At 44.1% G+C, this 15,756-nt stretch overlaps 1 protein-coding gene across 1 annotated transcript; it reads left to right on the forward strand.

Moving 5' to 3' along the window:
* Positions 1–1,406: 1,406 nt before the first annotated feature.
* Positions 1,407–6,346, forward strand: LOC133894053 (uncharacterized). Its single transcript, XM_062334830.1, has 6 exons — positions 1,407–1,651; positions 2,415–2,752; positions 3,419–3,929; positions 4,390–4,688; positions 5,503–5,827; positions 6,074–6,346. The coding sequence occupies exons 2-5, from the start codon at positions 2,438–2,440 to the stop codon at positions 5,812–5,814; spliced, it is 1,437 nt and encodes a 478-aa protein (XP_062190814.1). The 5' UTR covers positions 1,407–1,651; positions 2,415–2,437; the 3' UTR covers positions 5,815–5,827; positions 6,074–6,346.
* Positions 6,347–15,756: the final 9,410 nt, after the last annotated feature.

The raw sequence follows: 15,756 nt of genomic DNA on the forward strand, positions 1-15,756 counted from the left end.
GTGGGGGAGCATCTTCCCGTCCCCATCCCCATATGAGTTTACAAGGGATGAAATCTCTCCATCCCCATTCCTTAATAGAAGAACCCCCCATGGGGAATAGAGCATCGGGTCCCCATTGACATCTCTAATTCAGATTTCTAAGAGGCTTATTTCTAACATCTATTTCCTTCACACAAATTTCATAAAACACCATATTGTGAAAGGTGTCCCAATTTACCTTATCTGGAACAAATTTCCCAGCATCATTTTCCTCCATCTATTTTTTTTCACAAATAATTATGCAATCAGTAAGAAATTAGCCACATATAAACTGTAAGTGACACATGAAATATCCTTTACAAGCTACACAACCAAATGTACTTGAACATTCAATAGCCACAAAGAATTGTAGTGGTAAACCAAATATGTTTTACAAGGCCTCAAACCTAAATTTGTCACTAGATATTAAGTTAACCTGACTTACTCTATTCCATACACATGGTGATCTCTCTCTCGGTCTGCATGATCTCGCGATTCATTGTCCCCGTCGTTGACCACCACCTCCGCTAGGCCACCTGCACCTCCTCTGCAGCCATGTGTGAGCGGGTCGCCACCGACGGTGTTTTCCTGCTCATGCTCTCCCTTGCCACTGGTGGCCTCGCAATCTCATCTCTCTCCAGCGAACGTCTCTCCGCTCTGGCAACGCATCTCAGCTCTGACGAGTCATCACCATTGAGCATGCCATCTCGGCGTTAGGACTTCTTGTAATGGTACGAACCCTTCCTCATTCTCTCCTCTCCTCTCTTTTCTCTAGGATTCTACTGCTCGTATTCACCATGTTTCGAGGAACAAGATGAGGAGTTCACGTAACTTACTCAAATCCATCAATTGTTACGGATCCAGAAGAGTTTGTGAGGGATCTATCAATTCTTGTATAATACAGATATGATATTGCTTGATTCACAGTTCAACCGTTCTCTATACTTGAGTATTAAGATACTAGCTAACGATACGAATGGATCAATACATTCTTTCTGAATTCTTTGTTTCTTCATGAATTAACTGAATTAACACCTGCCCACCCCGTATCTCCCAAATAACAGCAGGGAAAGTCCATCGGGGTTGAGGGGGGAATTCATTTGCACGAAAAAAATCCCCTCGATGATTTAATTACACATGGTTTTTTTGCATTACGCCATCTCCAACACTGTAGCGCATTGTAGTACTTAGATAGTGGATCGATTGAAGATGCTACAGTAGATCACAAAGTACTATAGCACTGGAATTGTAAATTTGGGGATTCCGTTGTAGTTGACCTTAGCACTCCAACAAACCTCATCGTCCCTGAAAATGCTCAAATTACAAAAATACCCCCATTGCCGTTGCAGCCCTAGCTAATCAATCCCCCCCCCCACCCCCACCCCCACCCCCACCCACTCTGCGGCGGCGAGACGAGGCGAATCACCACCAATCGGCACCTTCTGCCTAGCTCCTCTCGGCTCCCCGGCCCGTTCGCCTCATCGGACCCCCTCCCCGAGCGCGCGCGGCGGAGCACGCCACTTCGAAGCAATCCCTCCGATCGTAGCCGTCGTCGTCTTCTTCCTCCTCCCCACCACTGGACTGGCGCGGAGCGGAGATCCACCCGGACTCGGATTGATTCGTTCTTCTGTCGGTACGGCAGTTTCTTTCTTGCTGTGATGAACTCTCCATTCCATACGATCTGTTGCGGATTTGCTTACTGTTAGGGGGAGGGACATAAGTTTTCTCCAAGCATTTGGACCTCATGATCGATGTTATGTTCGCTCCTGCGCCGTATATTGACCTAGTCTGAACAAAATGTTTGGATTTTTTGTGGGATGGTCAGAGGAATTACTAATGTGGGTGTTGATAGGGTTAGGAGTTGATTGTCTGCCAATGGTTGTTTGGCTATGTTGAAATTTACGAACTGAGTTAACACAAAGCAGGAATGTGAATCATGATTGTGATTGCAGTGTATGCTGTTTGTGACTCAGTTAAGCACACAGTACAATTCATTGCCAATTGCATATCTATATGTGGTACAGCGGACATTTACTGGCTACTTTTGGTGACTTCTTGAGAAGCCAATCCTGATTGACTATGAGGAGTCTGTGCAATTCTCTAAAATATTCTGGAGGCCAAAAATAAGTCGATCAATCAATCTAAATCTGATCTCATGCATTGGTTTTATCGATACATATATTCTACTAGCTTGTTGGTTATGCTAAGTATTCGACCTATCCCCTCAATAAAATGTTAGAACCGCCACAATATGTTTTCATTTATGTGCTAAGGTAATGGTGCCTTAATGAATGTGTAGTCCCTTGATTTGCAACTTCAATGTAGCCTGCAAATGTTTTCATTTTCCTTGGCTAAATAACTTCTTTTCTCCCCTCACTTGATTGCTATTACTGTAGGTTGAACCGATATTTCTTTGCCAATGGCGAGGGAACTGAGCCCTGAAATAGATGATGAACTTTTCAATGAAGTTTATGGGAAAGCATACAGCGGTCCAGTTGCATCAGCTACAAACAGTGTGATGCCTAAAGTAAATGATGAGAAGAGGCCCCTGACTCATGATAAGTCAGATGATGAAGATGAGCTCCGGGATCCCAACGCTGTTCCTACGGACTTCACTAGCAGAGAGGCTAAGGTCTGGGAAGCTAAAGCTAAGGCTACTGAAAGAAACTGGAAGAAGAGGAAGGAGGAAGAAATGATTTGTAAAATATGTGGAGATTCGGGCCATTTTACTCAGGTGCTTTTCTTTCTATTGAAATTAGGACTTGCATGTAAGTAAATCAAGATAAAGACATTCACGTAACACACAACGATTTCTAGCGGTTGTTATATTGTCGTAGGGTATCAACTTCGTAGCATTGGCGTACTGATCCTAGTGAATTTAAACAGAAGGTTTCTTTCCTTACAATCAGCATCATATGTCGCTTCTATCTGCAAGAAGTCCTGGGGTTTGTTGGTAGCTTTGTTTATTTAATTCTTTATAACTGTGATTCATGGCACACAGTAAAAAATATTATGCATCATATCCATGATTCTTTATTCTTTGTCTCGCATGGTTAGTGCATAGTTAGGAAGTAAGTCATGTTCCCTTGAAAGGAGAATCCTGCAGTTGTAGTTTCTGTTATTAATGGCATGCAATAAAAAATATTATGCATCATATCCGTGATTCTTTATTCTTTGTCCTGCATGGTTAGTGCAGAGTTAGAAAGTAAGCCATGTTCCCTTGAAAGGAGAACCCTACAGTTGTAGTTTCTGTTATCTGCTTTGTATTTTACCCTTTTTCTTTGGTGTTTCCTGCATCCTCTTCTTTTAATTTTATTATTATTTGACCTTCCTCTGCTAAATGCCACCATAAAAATGTCAAATCCTGTTTTTCATTTAACATTTTCTCCTTTCTGAATAGGGTTGTCCATCCACACTTGGTGCAAATAGGAGAAATGCAGATTTTTTCGAAAGAGTTCCAGCAAGAGATAAGCAAGTCAGGGATCTTTTCACTGAGAGGACGATAAGTCAGATTGAAAAGGATGTGGGGTGTAAAATCAGAATGGATGAGAAGTTCCTGTTTGTCAGTGGGAAGGATAGGTTAATATTAGCCAAAGGTGTAGATGCTGTGCATAAAATTATTCAAGAGGGTAAAGGTAAATATAATCCAAACAGTCCAAAACGGGGTAACTCTAGATCTCCTCTACGAAATATCACTGAATTTCGGCCTAGGCACTCTGATTCTCAACGGTCCCGTAGCCCAAGAATCTCTGGTTCTCAACGATCCCGTAGCCCAAAAATCTCTGGTTCTCAACGGTCCCGCAGCCCAAGAAATGCATCATGCTCTCAAAGTAAAGGATACTATCGTGAAAGGCATCTAGATGGTTGCTTACATGACAGTATGCCCAAGTTTTCGAGAGGATCTCCACAAGGTAGGGCGCTCAGGCACAATGGTCTCATCATCTATTTTATTAGCATTAGGAGCCAGAAAAACAGGCAATTTGAGTTAAAGAAAATGCCTTTGGTCCCTTTCTTTTGGTTTCTGCTGTAGCGTATAACTTGTTTGGTCCTTTTGCAGCTTGAGGTAAGTTCAAGCTTTATGTGTTCGAATATGAAGTGTTTCTGCCTGGTTATTGATCAGACAGACTGTCTCGAATACGTGCGTGAATATGAAGTGTTTCTGCCTGTTATTGTGACAGACTATCTTGAAAACAACACACTACTTGTTGAAAGATTTTTGAGACATCTATGAGTTGGATGGCCTGCAATTTGTGTATTGCATCTGGCATCATTCCTCCTTTCACTATACAATAAAGTCTACTTAGGTGTCAAACTATCTTAGCCATCTGGAACTAAAATGCAATATGTTGCATGTTCTTCCTTTTGCTGAAGCTTATGCCAACTGCGGAGCAAAAGGCCATGCAGCCCAATCAAAATCTCCATGCCATCCCTTTTATCTTGATGATTCCCTTAGAACACATGGCGGGAATAATCAATATGCTGCAGCACATATGTCCAATAACTGGGGCATTGAGAGGCATGGAGCAGATTCTCATTCAGTCCTTAAGTTTGACATGCCATCCCACCAACATACCTTGGAAGAGCTTGAACTGGAGTTTAAAAGGGAAGCTACCGAATTGGCTAGAGCCCGTGACCAAGAGGAAGATGAAGAGAACTACAAGCATCGGGAGGTAAAGTATTTTTTTGGTACCATGATTGCTGCTTCATTTCTCTATCGATATTTCACTTTAAAATGGTTACTTGTGGTATCTAATTATGATCTGCTGCTTCTTCTATTGTTTGCTCTAATTTTTCCATAAGCCGAAAGTGTTTGTGAAGTTCTTTATCTGGGTCTTGTATTATTTGACATATTTTACTTTCAATTGTAAGTAACTGCAAGTAGAAGGTTTTCTCTCGGTTCATCGTAATTTTTTATTCAATTTTGCTTTTAAGTACCCATTGGATGACTAACTGGTTCAACTGACAGTTGGAGTTCGAATGAATCCACTTAATATTTGAGAGAATATGAGTTGCTATCACTAGCCTACCTTGTTACATGTATGGACTGCATGCCCATGATAGGGTAACGTGCTATTTTCCTTAGTGGATAGTAAGGTGCCGCAAAACACTTTCAAGGATTAGTAAATTGTTTCTTTTATATGTGTAACAATTCCATCTACTTATTTGATTGAATTATTGTTGGCTACTCAAGGTCCGAGCAACTTTTAATGTTTGGATCCTTTACTTGCAATATACATATGGACATATGGTTGTAAACAAGAAATCTTGTTTTACTTTTCATGATAAGAGCTAGGGCACAACCAATTATTATGTTCATTAAAGTCAAGCTTGCACCTATCAGAATGTTTGCTTAATCTGTAATGTGTTCCACTTCGTGCAAAGAATCCACTAACGGATGAGTACTGAGTGCTTGACATAGTAACTCCGGCATATTTGTGTCTGCCTTTATTATTTGCTAATGTCAATCTTCTATTTCCAATGCAGTCCCTGAGAGTGATGAGAGAAAATTACATGGAGAGAGTGACTACCACGAGGAGTTTGCATGCAAGGAAGTGGGAGGAATTTCTTGAACAAACCACTAAAATGCAACAGAAAGCACAGACTTACACCCAAATAGGTTATCCAGATTTTGAGCAGAGAACTACACATATTTCAGCTACACGTCAAACAATGGATTCAAAGAGCACATATCCATATGCTTCTGATAACTATTCAGCTACAAAGGCTCATGCTGCTTATGGCGAGTTTCAGCATGAGAGGCATGATGATTTTGGGAGGACCTATGGGCGATATTAGCTATTGACTAGTGGTGAGTTAAACACTCATTTTAGCTTTTGACGTTAAGCTGTGCAGTTCAATTGTATTAGAGGTAGCATTTTCATGGTTTGAGAAACTGACATAACGGTAAGTTGATGTTCTAGGTTAGCTAGTTAAAGGGTTATATGTCTACGTGACATCAATATATACAGACGTGGTAGCCTCCATCTTACTACTAAATGTTGACCAAATGTTCCCTTCCATTTTTGAGTCCTAAAGGCAGTTCCCGAATTTTCAGGGCGATTGTGTGAGGAATCAGTGTCAATGGTGTGCACTTAGCCCTCTTAGCACCTATTTGCTGTTATGTAGTTTGAGAAGGTAAGAATTCATATTTGGCCAGGACTTTGCCTTCCTGTTGCACTTTCTTTTGCAGTCAGTACCGTCACAACGGGATGTGGGAGTGGAACTGTCCATGTGAATTTCAGATAATTGTACCAAGCCGCTTTTCAATTAATTTTGCGGGAATGCTGTAAACTATGTTAACATTGTATTAGTTATTCCTGCCTTCTCATTTGCCCAGTAGAAATTCCGCATACTGATTTGCGTTTGTACGAACCTATTATCTTACTAACTTGCTTGGGAAATGGCATGTCAGATCTGTTGGCATGGCATTTTATGGCATCTTTATTTCTTGCAAGGTTTCTGATAAGTCTTTTTACGGTTGATAACCAATATGCTAATTACCCTTTAGGAATTTGTTTAAGTAATAATTTTGGTCGTCGTGTTCCTCCCAATTTGTGCAGAGGTAAGGTGCTAAGCCAAACACCATTTCTTCAAGGGTTTATTTTTTATTTATTTATATTTTTTTTGCCAAGGCATTTCTTCAAGTTCTCAATGGTACTCTGGGCTTAGTTTACACCGGAAAAGGGTGAATCTGTACGGTTTTTCATTGAGAGCCTACAAGTAATCTGTACAGACTGAGTGAACTGAAGTGTCCAACTGAATCCATTCAATTTTGATCGCATTCATTATGGATGTACCCGATCAGGTTGACAGATTGATGGTGTTTGCGTGGTGATTAGAACAGATTCCTTTGGATTGGTAGTTAAAAGTTTGAACCAAATTTCCTACCAGTCTAAATATGCATCCGATGTCGCATAACAGAAAAAAAACCATATCGAATGTAATCGCTTTCGTTTGTTATCCCAGTTACTAGTCTTAGCTGACGAGCAGTCCAAGTAAGATTTACGAACCTGCCGGAGTATTACGGAAGAGGAATTTATCTGTAATCAGTATACAAACATTAATAATAAAATACATATGATATATGACTGTTATCTTTTAGAAGGACTGAACTTAGATAATCTATGTGTTCTTAAGTTTATCACAAATATATGCACATCTTTAAGTGTTGTTCACACGTTTATCGATCGGTACATCTTAGAATTATTGTCAGCTACTAACTCTTGATAGTTGGTGTGTTAGGTAGGGGTATATTTCTGCTTTTGGTAAGTGTTGAAGATTAGATTGGGCTACCCATGGTCGGATATATGATAATCGCTGAGTCCTGTTCCGAGGACCCCGATCACCATGAGGTGTTCGTCATGGGATATGACTCATATGAGTCCGGTGTGCTCCAAGTATGGGATATTGAATCGGAGTCCGAAGGCTTCGAGGTTCAACAGGAAGTTTGCATGATATTTCATGCAACCGGGGAGGGGGGGGGGGGGTAGGGGAGGCTCCTGTATTCCGTGTGCCGGTGATGATCCCTAGGCCACGCGTCTAGAGGAGAACCAGACTGGAACTGGAGACGGGGATGCTCTGGCTGGAACTGGAGACGGGGATGCTCTGGCACAACTCCAACCACAACAATGTCGCTTGGACGAGCTGCCGCATAGGATGCGGTCTTTGGTGGCGTCGTCACCAAGGCCGTCACGCTGCACAAATACTGTGGCCTCCCCTTCGCAATATGTCGCCACTTCGCGCTCGGTAGCTCGACTATGAGGCCATGACGTCTGCACAGAATCTGCAGACCGTACGAATACTTCTTAGCCACCTATTGGTAGCAGTACCGGAGGGTTCGTTAGTAATGACATGGTTGTGTGACCTCGCCCTCCTGGTTGAGACCGCTCGATGCCAAACTGCGGCGGCAAACACCATGTCAGTCGCTAGGACTGGTGAAGGTCGCGATCATCAAGAATCACAACATGTCTCACGACAGGAAAGATATCGTCCTCCCTCGATAACGGGGAGTGCTCGGAGACCCCCGCCGTATCGGGATAGCCAATCCTAACCTTCGCGACTCTCTACAGCAACACGACCTCCACGGCGTGATGCAGAGCCAGTGGCCACCTAAGAGTAGGAGGATCACGCCTGTCGAGAGTAGGAAAAGGGCAAGCATCCCTACCACTCGCCTCTCCCATGCATGGAGGCGTCAGATTCCTCCATCCCATCCCTAGGACCATGTGACCGTCGTCTCTCTCCACGAGTACGCGCTGTCGCCCATCAGTGGGTGACTCCCCGTTATAGAATAGAGTGCAACACCCTATTAACCTGGCTGCGAGAGGTGCCTGGTCGGACAAGTTTTGGCTAATCCTAGCCGAAAAGTATGATGACTCGATCAACCTCAAGGAGTTTCTACAGATCTACACTACAATGATGCAGTCCATGGGAGGCCACGTGAAAGTCATGGCCAACTACTTCCCAATCTCCTTGCCTGGTCCCGCCTGGTCCTCCTTTATGAACCTCCCCGCGAGTCGGTTCGCTCCTATTTCGAGCCATCCCTATTGCCCACATGAACCTCGCCTCATCCTCACGATCTCATACTTCCCATCATCCTCCATCATTATTATCTTTGTGAAATATAGTAAGCCCTAAGCTCGCGAATGATGGTCGAATCACTGATCGACTTCTACCGATGACCTAAGCCATGCTAAGCATAACACATTTATTTTAAATTAGATCATTACTTGATATGAACAACCCAGGTTACAAAAGATCAAACGATAAACAATGTCAAGGGAGAGTAATGCAATAAATAGTATCTAACCCAAAACCCGACATAAGACTCATTGACATGCAAACATACATAGGGCATAACTTATCTATTGATATAATATATTATCCAAAGTAATGGGATGAAAATGCTTAGATGCTTACCTTGTTGATTAGCTTCACAAGCAATGGAAACAACCTCCAAATCTCCCTCGATCACGCCCATGTCACCCTCCGGTCCTTCGTTCACTAAAGAAGAACGCGTGCAATGATGAACATGAAAGATATGCAATGAAATGTGCTACATGATGCATATCAGTAGTGGATGCATCCTAACATCAAGCTAAGTACAAAACATACAAAGAAACAACAGAGTTTGCGTTCTAAACATCGTCGGAAAGTAACAGGAGTCTAGAGTCTTCAGACAAATCTCCGGACTCTCTGGATATTTCTGGAGTCTCCGCATAATTCTTCGGACTCTTTGGATTTTTCTGGCATAATTCTTCGGACTCTTCGGATTTTTCCTGAGTCTACGGAGTTCTGCAGAACAATTTTTCATGATAATTCGTCGATTGAATCGACTTGCATGTTAAAATCTAAACCACATAAACATGTAATGGCACTAATATATTGGTTCTAAAGCTAATACACTCACTCTACACCCTCGATTTACTAGCTATCTTATCCAAACCTTCTTCCCATCTCTAATGCCTCAAGAACATGATATTGCTTTGCTAATCTCCCATTGGTGTCCACAAATTCAACTAAAACTTAGCTAAAAATTGTGATGCTATCGAGGAAACTCTAGGGTACTTACCCAAAGTCCCTTGCCCAAGTTTGTAACCTTTTGTGAAGGAGAAATCAAAGGAAAAGCTCGGCGGAGAGGATGACCTAGCTGCTGAAATTTTAGAGAAAGGGAGGTGATGAATTTGAATTGAAAAACCACCAAACCTTCATGTACGTGAGCAAGAATTAGATGGATGGAGAGCTATATAGGAGGGGAATGTCATAGAGTGACATGAAAACCTCGTTTCTTGCTCCTTGGGTGAGATTTTAGGGAAAGAATGGAGAGAGTGCTTGAGAGAGAAGAGAGGGGCTGCTGCCTTCGCTCTGTCCAGCTGAGAGAGAGAGAGAGAGAGAGAGAGAGAGAGCAAGAGAGTGAGTGAGGTGGGAGATAGGGAGGGGTGTGGACCAGCTCAAGGTGGGCCCCACTTGTAAGAGGGACAAGCTAAAAATTGCTGCTAAACTTTTATAACAATTGATGCAACGATTAGCTTCTAAGCGAGACTTAAACTAACGAAAAGTCTAACGTTGGTTATTTTCAAAACGCCTAACAAAAATCAAAACACCAATTGAGATAATAAGCAATCCAAAATTCTTAATAAATATGATGATTATGATACTTAATGACATGTTTATGCTTAACGACATGATTAAAGAATTGGGACGTGACATACAGCGACCAGAGGCAGACGAGCATTGGACCATGCACTTCGACAGATAGTTTATGCTAAAGAGAGCGGAGGATGGAGTGGTCCTGACCTCACTAACTGACGATCTCCTTGGTTACGTAGTTCAATTATATTTTCCAGGCACTAACAATATTGCGGAATACGAGGGCCTCTTGTCTAGAATGCGAGCAACCTCCGCACTTGGGATTAAACGCCTGTTAGCGATAGAGGGCTCGCTATTGGTTGTTAACCAAGTGCATAAAGAGTTTTAGTGCTCTGATCCAACAATGGCAACGTACCTCACCGAAGTGAGAAGATTGGAGTGATGTTTTTTTGTTTCGAAGTCAAGCACGTCCCTCACAAGGATAACTTCCTAGCTATTGAGCTGTTCCGTCTAGCTTCTTCTCGTGAACCTATCTCATTCAAAATCTTTGAAGAAAGACTCACACGACCATCCATCACGATCACGAGCCAAGGTGAAGGAGATGTCCACTTGGAAACGAAGCACCAGAGGCAACACCTTTGGAGGCAACAACTCCTTCGGTGCCGTCAACCTCGGGTGACCATCATGTGGTCACCCTGCTCAATTCGAGGTATGACCTAGATGGATTAGATCTCGTACTACCTTCAGAATTGAGCAATCTTTGACGATGACGCGTCAACAGAAAAAGTCTCATGGTAAGCCCGCAGATACTTCCTAGTAGAGAGACGCCTTTACTGCCGGGAGAGCAACAATCTTTTACTAAAATGCATCACTCAGGAAGAGGGGAGCACAGTGCTCCCTGATATCCACAGAGACATATGTGGTAGCCACGCTTTGTACCATGCTCTGGTCAGAAAAGCATTTCGGCAAGGATTTTATTGGCCCACTGCCCTCCAAAATTCTTACGAGCTGGTGAAACAGTGCGAGTCATGTCAGTACCATGGCCGACGTACCAACCTACCAACCCAAGCACTGTAAACTATACCACTCTCTTGGCCTTTCGCTGTTCGGGGACTCGATATCATGGGACCGTTCCCTAAAGCCTTGGACGGTTTTGAATTTTTGTTCGTGGCAATCAACAAATTCATCAAGCGGATAGATGCTGAGCCTGTTAGGAAGATCACCACCGCCATAGCAATTAAGTTCATATGGGGGCCGGTAGTGTGGTTTGGTAGTCCAAATCGTATAATTACGGACAACATGACTCAGTTTGCCAGTAGTACTTTCCAGGACTATTACGAAGAGATCGGGACCAAAGTTTACTACACGGTGGTGGCACACCCACAGAGCAACAGACAGATCGAAAGGACAAATAGGATGATAATGGAAGGGATCAAAATCCGGGTCTTCGATTGGTTTAAAAGCTATCCAAGATGCTGCGTGTACGAACTACCCATATTACTCCGGTTGCTGCGAACGACTCCCAGTAAGGCTACGACCGAAACCCCTTTCTTCCTTGTTTTGGCGCAGAGGCAATGATTCACTCCGAGATCGCCTTTCAAGCACCCTAAGTGGCCAACTACTCGAATGATGACCAGGTGGCATGATGAGAGGATGATGTTAACCTGATTGAAGATTTCCACGAGCATGCTCTAATTCGATCTATCTGATATCAGCAAAGCCTCAGACGCTATCACAACCGCAAGGTGCGGGAGCGGAGACTGGTCGTACGCGACCTCGTCCTTAGGCAAATTCAGAATAAGATCGGTCAGAATAAACTCTCTCTCAAGTGGGAAGGACCCTACAGAGCGGTCGATGTCACCCGACCTGGTGCGGTCAAGCTAGCCATGGAGGACGACCATGAATTACACAACTCCTGAAACATCACCCTGTTGCACAAGTTCTATGTGTAGTGTTGCTCGGAGTCTGGCATGTTTCTCTATTTTGCAGAACCTTTTGGATGAGCATGGAATATGACTTGTAAGTTTTTAAAGTTCAAAATACAAGACTCTGTTTTGCAGGATTTCATAACCAACAACGGACCCCCGCCGCGGCTCTCCGACCACAACACACGTCAACGCTCGACGGCCACTACGAGACATGGCGACTAGGAAGTTAAAACGACTAGATGGCCGAGGGCTCTTGAACAATGTGAGATAGTTACTCACGCAATGTCAAAGGTACGAATGGCTCAGGATAATGACCACAAGGCTACAAGCCCCCACTCGGGTCGGGCACTGGTCGCCGCCGAGGGACTTGTCGTGCTCAGAGCTATCCTGCGCTTCGAAAGCCTAACTAATGAGAAGGGCGGAATAGTTAGAGCCTGCTCGTCGCAACAACATAAGGAAAACTCTCTGAACACTCCAAACAGTGGTTCAGACCAGATGATCCAAAACCCGTAGGGCTCCCGTATGATCTTCCAGCCATCGGCGAGGCCATCAGAAAGGGTTGGAACTAACATTTTCATTCATGGAAAAGATAGTTTATAGGTACATCGATTACATTCGACCGGGCTAACTATCCTATTACATGCTTATTCTTTCTCTCTCGACTCGAGTGGCTAGTGCCAGGTTGACTAAAAGTTTCCGCCCAACTCTTGCAAATCGAAAAGATTCACCACCTCTAAAAATTCAGAAGTATATGGACCCCTACTTGCTATTGAACGAGTTAAGGAACCTCTTATACTCTTCCTTGGGGCAGCGGCTGGTCGCCCCGAGAATCGAACGATAGCCTGCATAGGGCTAGGGAGGGTGGCTGTTGCAAAGACCTTGCTGGAGCTGCTAAACGACACCGGTGAACCCGACTGACCCTCCTTCTGCTCCTCCTCTGCCTTCTCCTCTTCACCGGTCTCCTCCTTCAGAAGGTCCCAATCGATCTCATGCTCGTCATCGGAGATGTCGATAACCTCGACTGGGGCAACCGCTCGGGTCAGAGATTGAGCATGAGCGGCAGGGGGAGACCCTCTCTGTAACGAGGGAAGCACGATGGTGGCCAGCTCTAACCCTGTGAGTAGGATCTTGAGATTGTCTGCCCCCGGGGGCACCACAGGAAGTGGAGCCGGTGTCAGAGGCGACTCGGCCCTTGCTAAATCCTCCAAAATCATCGACCTTCTCGATGAAGAATGGGGAGGACGCCATGATCCACAAGAAGATTTGCCTTCTTGCCTTGAAAAAAGCATCGATGTGTGGCCACCTGGGTAAACTCATGCTTTTATAGCCTAGCAAGCCATTGATTCACGCCTGGGGTGGAAGGCGGAACTGTCGCGGGAAATGTCCCCGATCCTATCATTTACTACCCAGGGGGCTCATGGCCGCTTCTCGGTCAAAACCGTGCATGCGTGGCCGTGTCTAGACACCAACACCTTAGTTTCTTATACACATCTAGTCATGACACTTCACTCTCGGAAGTACTGAGAAATCTCAACGGCGCATTATCCGAACCGTTCGAAATCCAAGGGGTCACGCATGGGGAACCAAAAGTCCCTTGGGCCCGGCGGCAATTAATATTTCTCTTTATTTTTCTCAGGACACTTAAACTTCCAACGTGACATGAAGTTCAGAGTTAAACTCTGAAAGATAACGGTGTCGACGATCATTCTCTTGGTGGACTATGTTCCCTCAAGGCCTAAGTGGTGTGGCCAGACCATATGTGATGGCCCAAAGTCGTTAATCAGGTCATTAAGCATTAATGAACATCATTAACATCATATTTATTGTTTTGAGCAATTTTTGGCATGTGTTTTAAATTAAACTCAAATTGTAAAAGTTAATATTAAGTAATGCTTTGTGAAGAAACTCACATATTTGCTATGCACCATAAGGTTGGAAAAAATTTAAGAAATTAGTCCATGTTAAATGAGGAATATTAGTGATTTTTTCAAAAATTTTGGCAATGATTTTGAAGGCATAAAAATTACCACAAGTTAGAAAAGCTTGCATATTTGGAGAATTTTAATTGGAAATTGGCTCAGGCTATTAGGGTCAAACAAGTTAAAATGGATTGCACATGAATTATAGTTTCACACAAAATTTGTCCCACGAATTTTTGACCACAGGAAGACCTACAAATGAATTAGAAAATTAGCAGGGATATTTTCTTCGGTTGGCTACTATTCATCGCCCATCCCTCCCTCTCTGCGCTCTCTTTCCATCACCGCTTTTGTTGACTTAGGCGGCCGGCCATCACCAGACAAGCCGAGCATGGCACAAAGGCTTCCAAAGCCTTCAACCGCGGCCCTTATCTCCTCCTCTCCCAGCACTCTGCTCTCTCTCACACACTCTTGCCTCTCCCCGTCGAGCACGCAAGAGCAGAGCCACAGCACAACGCAGTGCGGCACAGCGGCGGTGGCCACCGCCAAATCCACCGCGCCCGAGCACAAATCCGTCGAACCCGAGACACTAGAAGCACCAACGAAGGTCACCGAGCCCATTCCCTGCTGTTTTCCCCTCCTTCCCCGGTCGTAATCGGTGCACCGATGTTTCTTCCTCGTCTCCGACCGCCCCTTTCCGTGCCTCACCATCAGGCCACCGTCTCCGAGCCTCCTCCTCTCAAATCTGTTGCTCGGTAAGCCTCCCCTCGACACCTTGATTCTTTGGTGTGTGCTCGTTTTGTCTTGTCCCGACGTTGGCCCGTGTCTCCACAACGATCGAGCTGCCGCTGCCAATGGACGCAAGCTGCCGGCCTAGTTGCGGCCGGGCTCGTCGGCCGATGAACGCACCCATGTGTCCGCACGCCCGTGTAGAGTATGTTTGTGCCCTCGGCCGAGCCGTTTAGGCCTCCGTTCATCGTCGACGAGCATAGACTGAGCCGCTGCCATGTATTTCCGTCGCTGGCCACTTTCCTGTCACCACCGTTAACCACATGTATCACCAATGTGCTCCTCGTGTTGTTCTAACCCCGTGGGTGTTCTTGGCTGGCCGGAATCCGCCGTCGTTTGCCGCCGGCGACGCCAAACCGAGCCGCCGGCTGTGTGAGCGCCATGGCCAAAGGCGAGTCGACCCAAGTCAAACAAGCCCGGACCCACTATCAGCGGCTGTGGTTAACAGGCCCTGGATGCAAAAGGGTTTCCAGCCATTTAATAATCCTGTTAATTTAAAAATCATGAAATAGATTTGTTGTTCAATTGATAAATCGGTTGAAACATTATTTAATATGTAGAAAAATAAATAGACCTCCAAAAATCATGAGACTAATTTTGTTAGCTTTGTTTTGTCATACTCTACATTTTAAAAATAATAGAAGCCATGAAATGTGTACTAAGAGCTAACAAATTAATGAAATACGTTTAAGCTTCTTTAATTAGATGGATTAATTTCCATCTGTGAGTTCTTTGCGGGAAGTATCAGGTAAACCTCAGAGCAGCAAGACAAGCATATAAGCATACTGCACCCTTTGTTCAAATTAAATGGAGTCTAAATTGATAAATTATGCTTTATGTATATTTGCATGTGTTGAGTCCAGTGTCGAGCTGATATGGGTAGAACCTATGTTGATGTATTGTCTCTACATTGACTTATTGATGAATCCTTATTCTTGTAGCCATGATGATATAGTTGGTGTCTAGCTTCAAGGATTATTCAAAATGCTTAGCAATGCTTAGGTCCTCAGTAGAAG

The sequence above is a fragment of the Phragmites australis genome, chromosome 2 (assembly GCF_958298935.1).
Source record: "Phragmites australis chromosome 2, lpPhrAust1.1, whole genome shotgun sequence".
In the NCBI taxonomy this organism is placed as follows: domain Eukaryota; kingdom Viridiplantae; phylum Streptophyta; class Magnoliopsida; order Poales; family Poaceae; genus Phragmites; species Phragmites australis.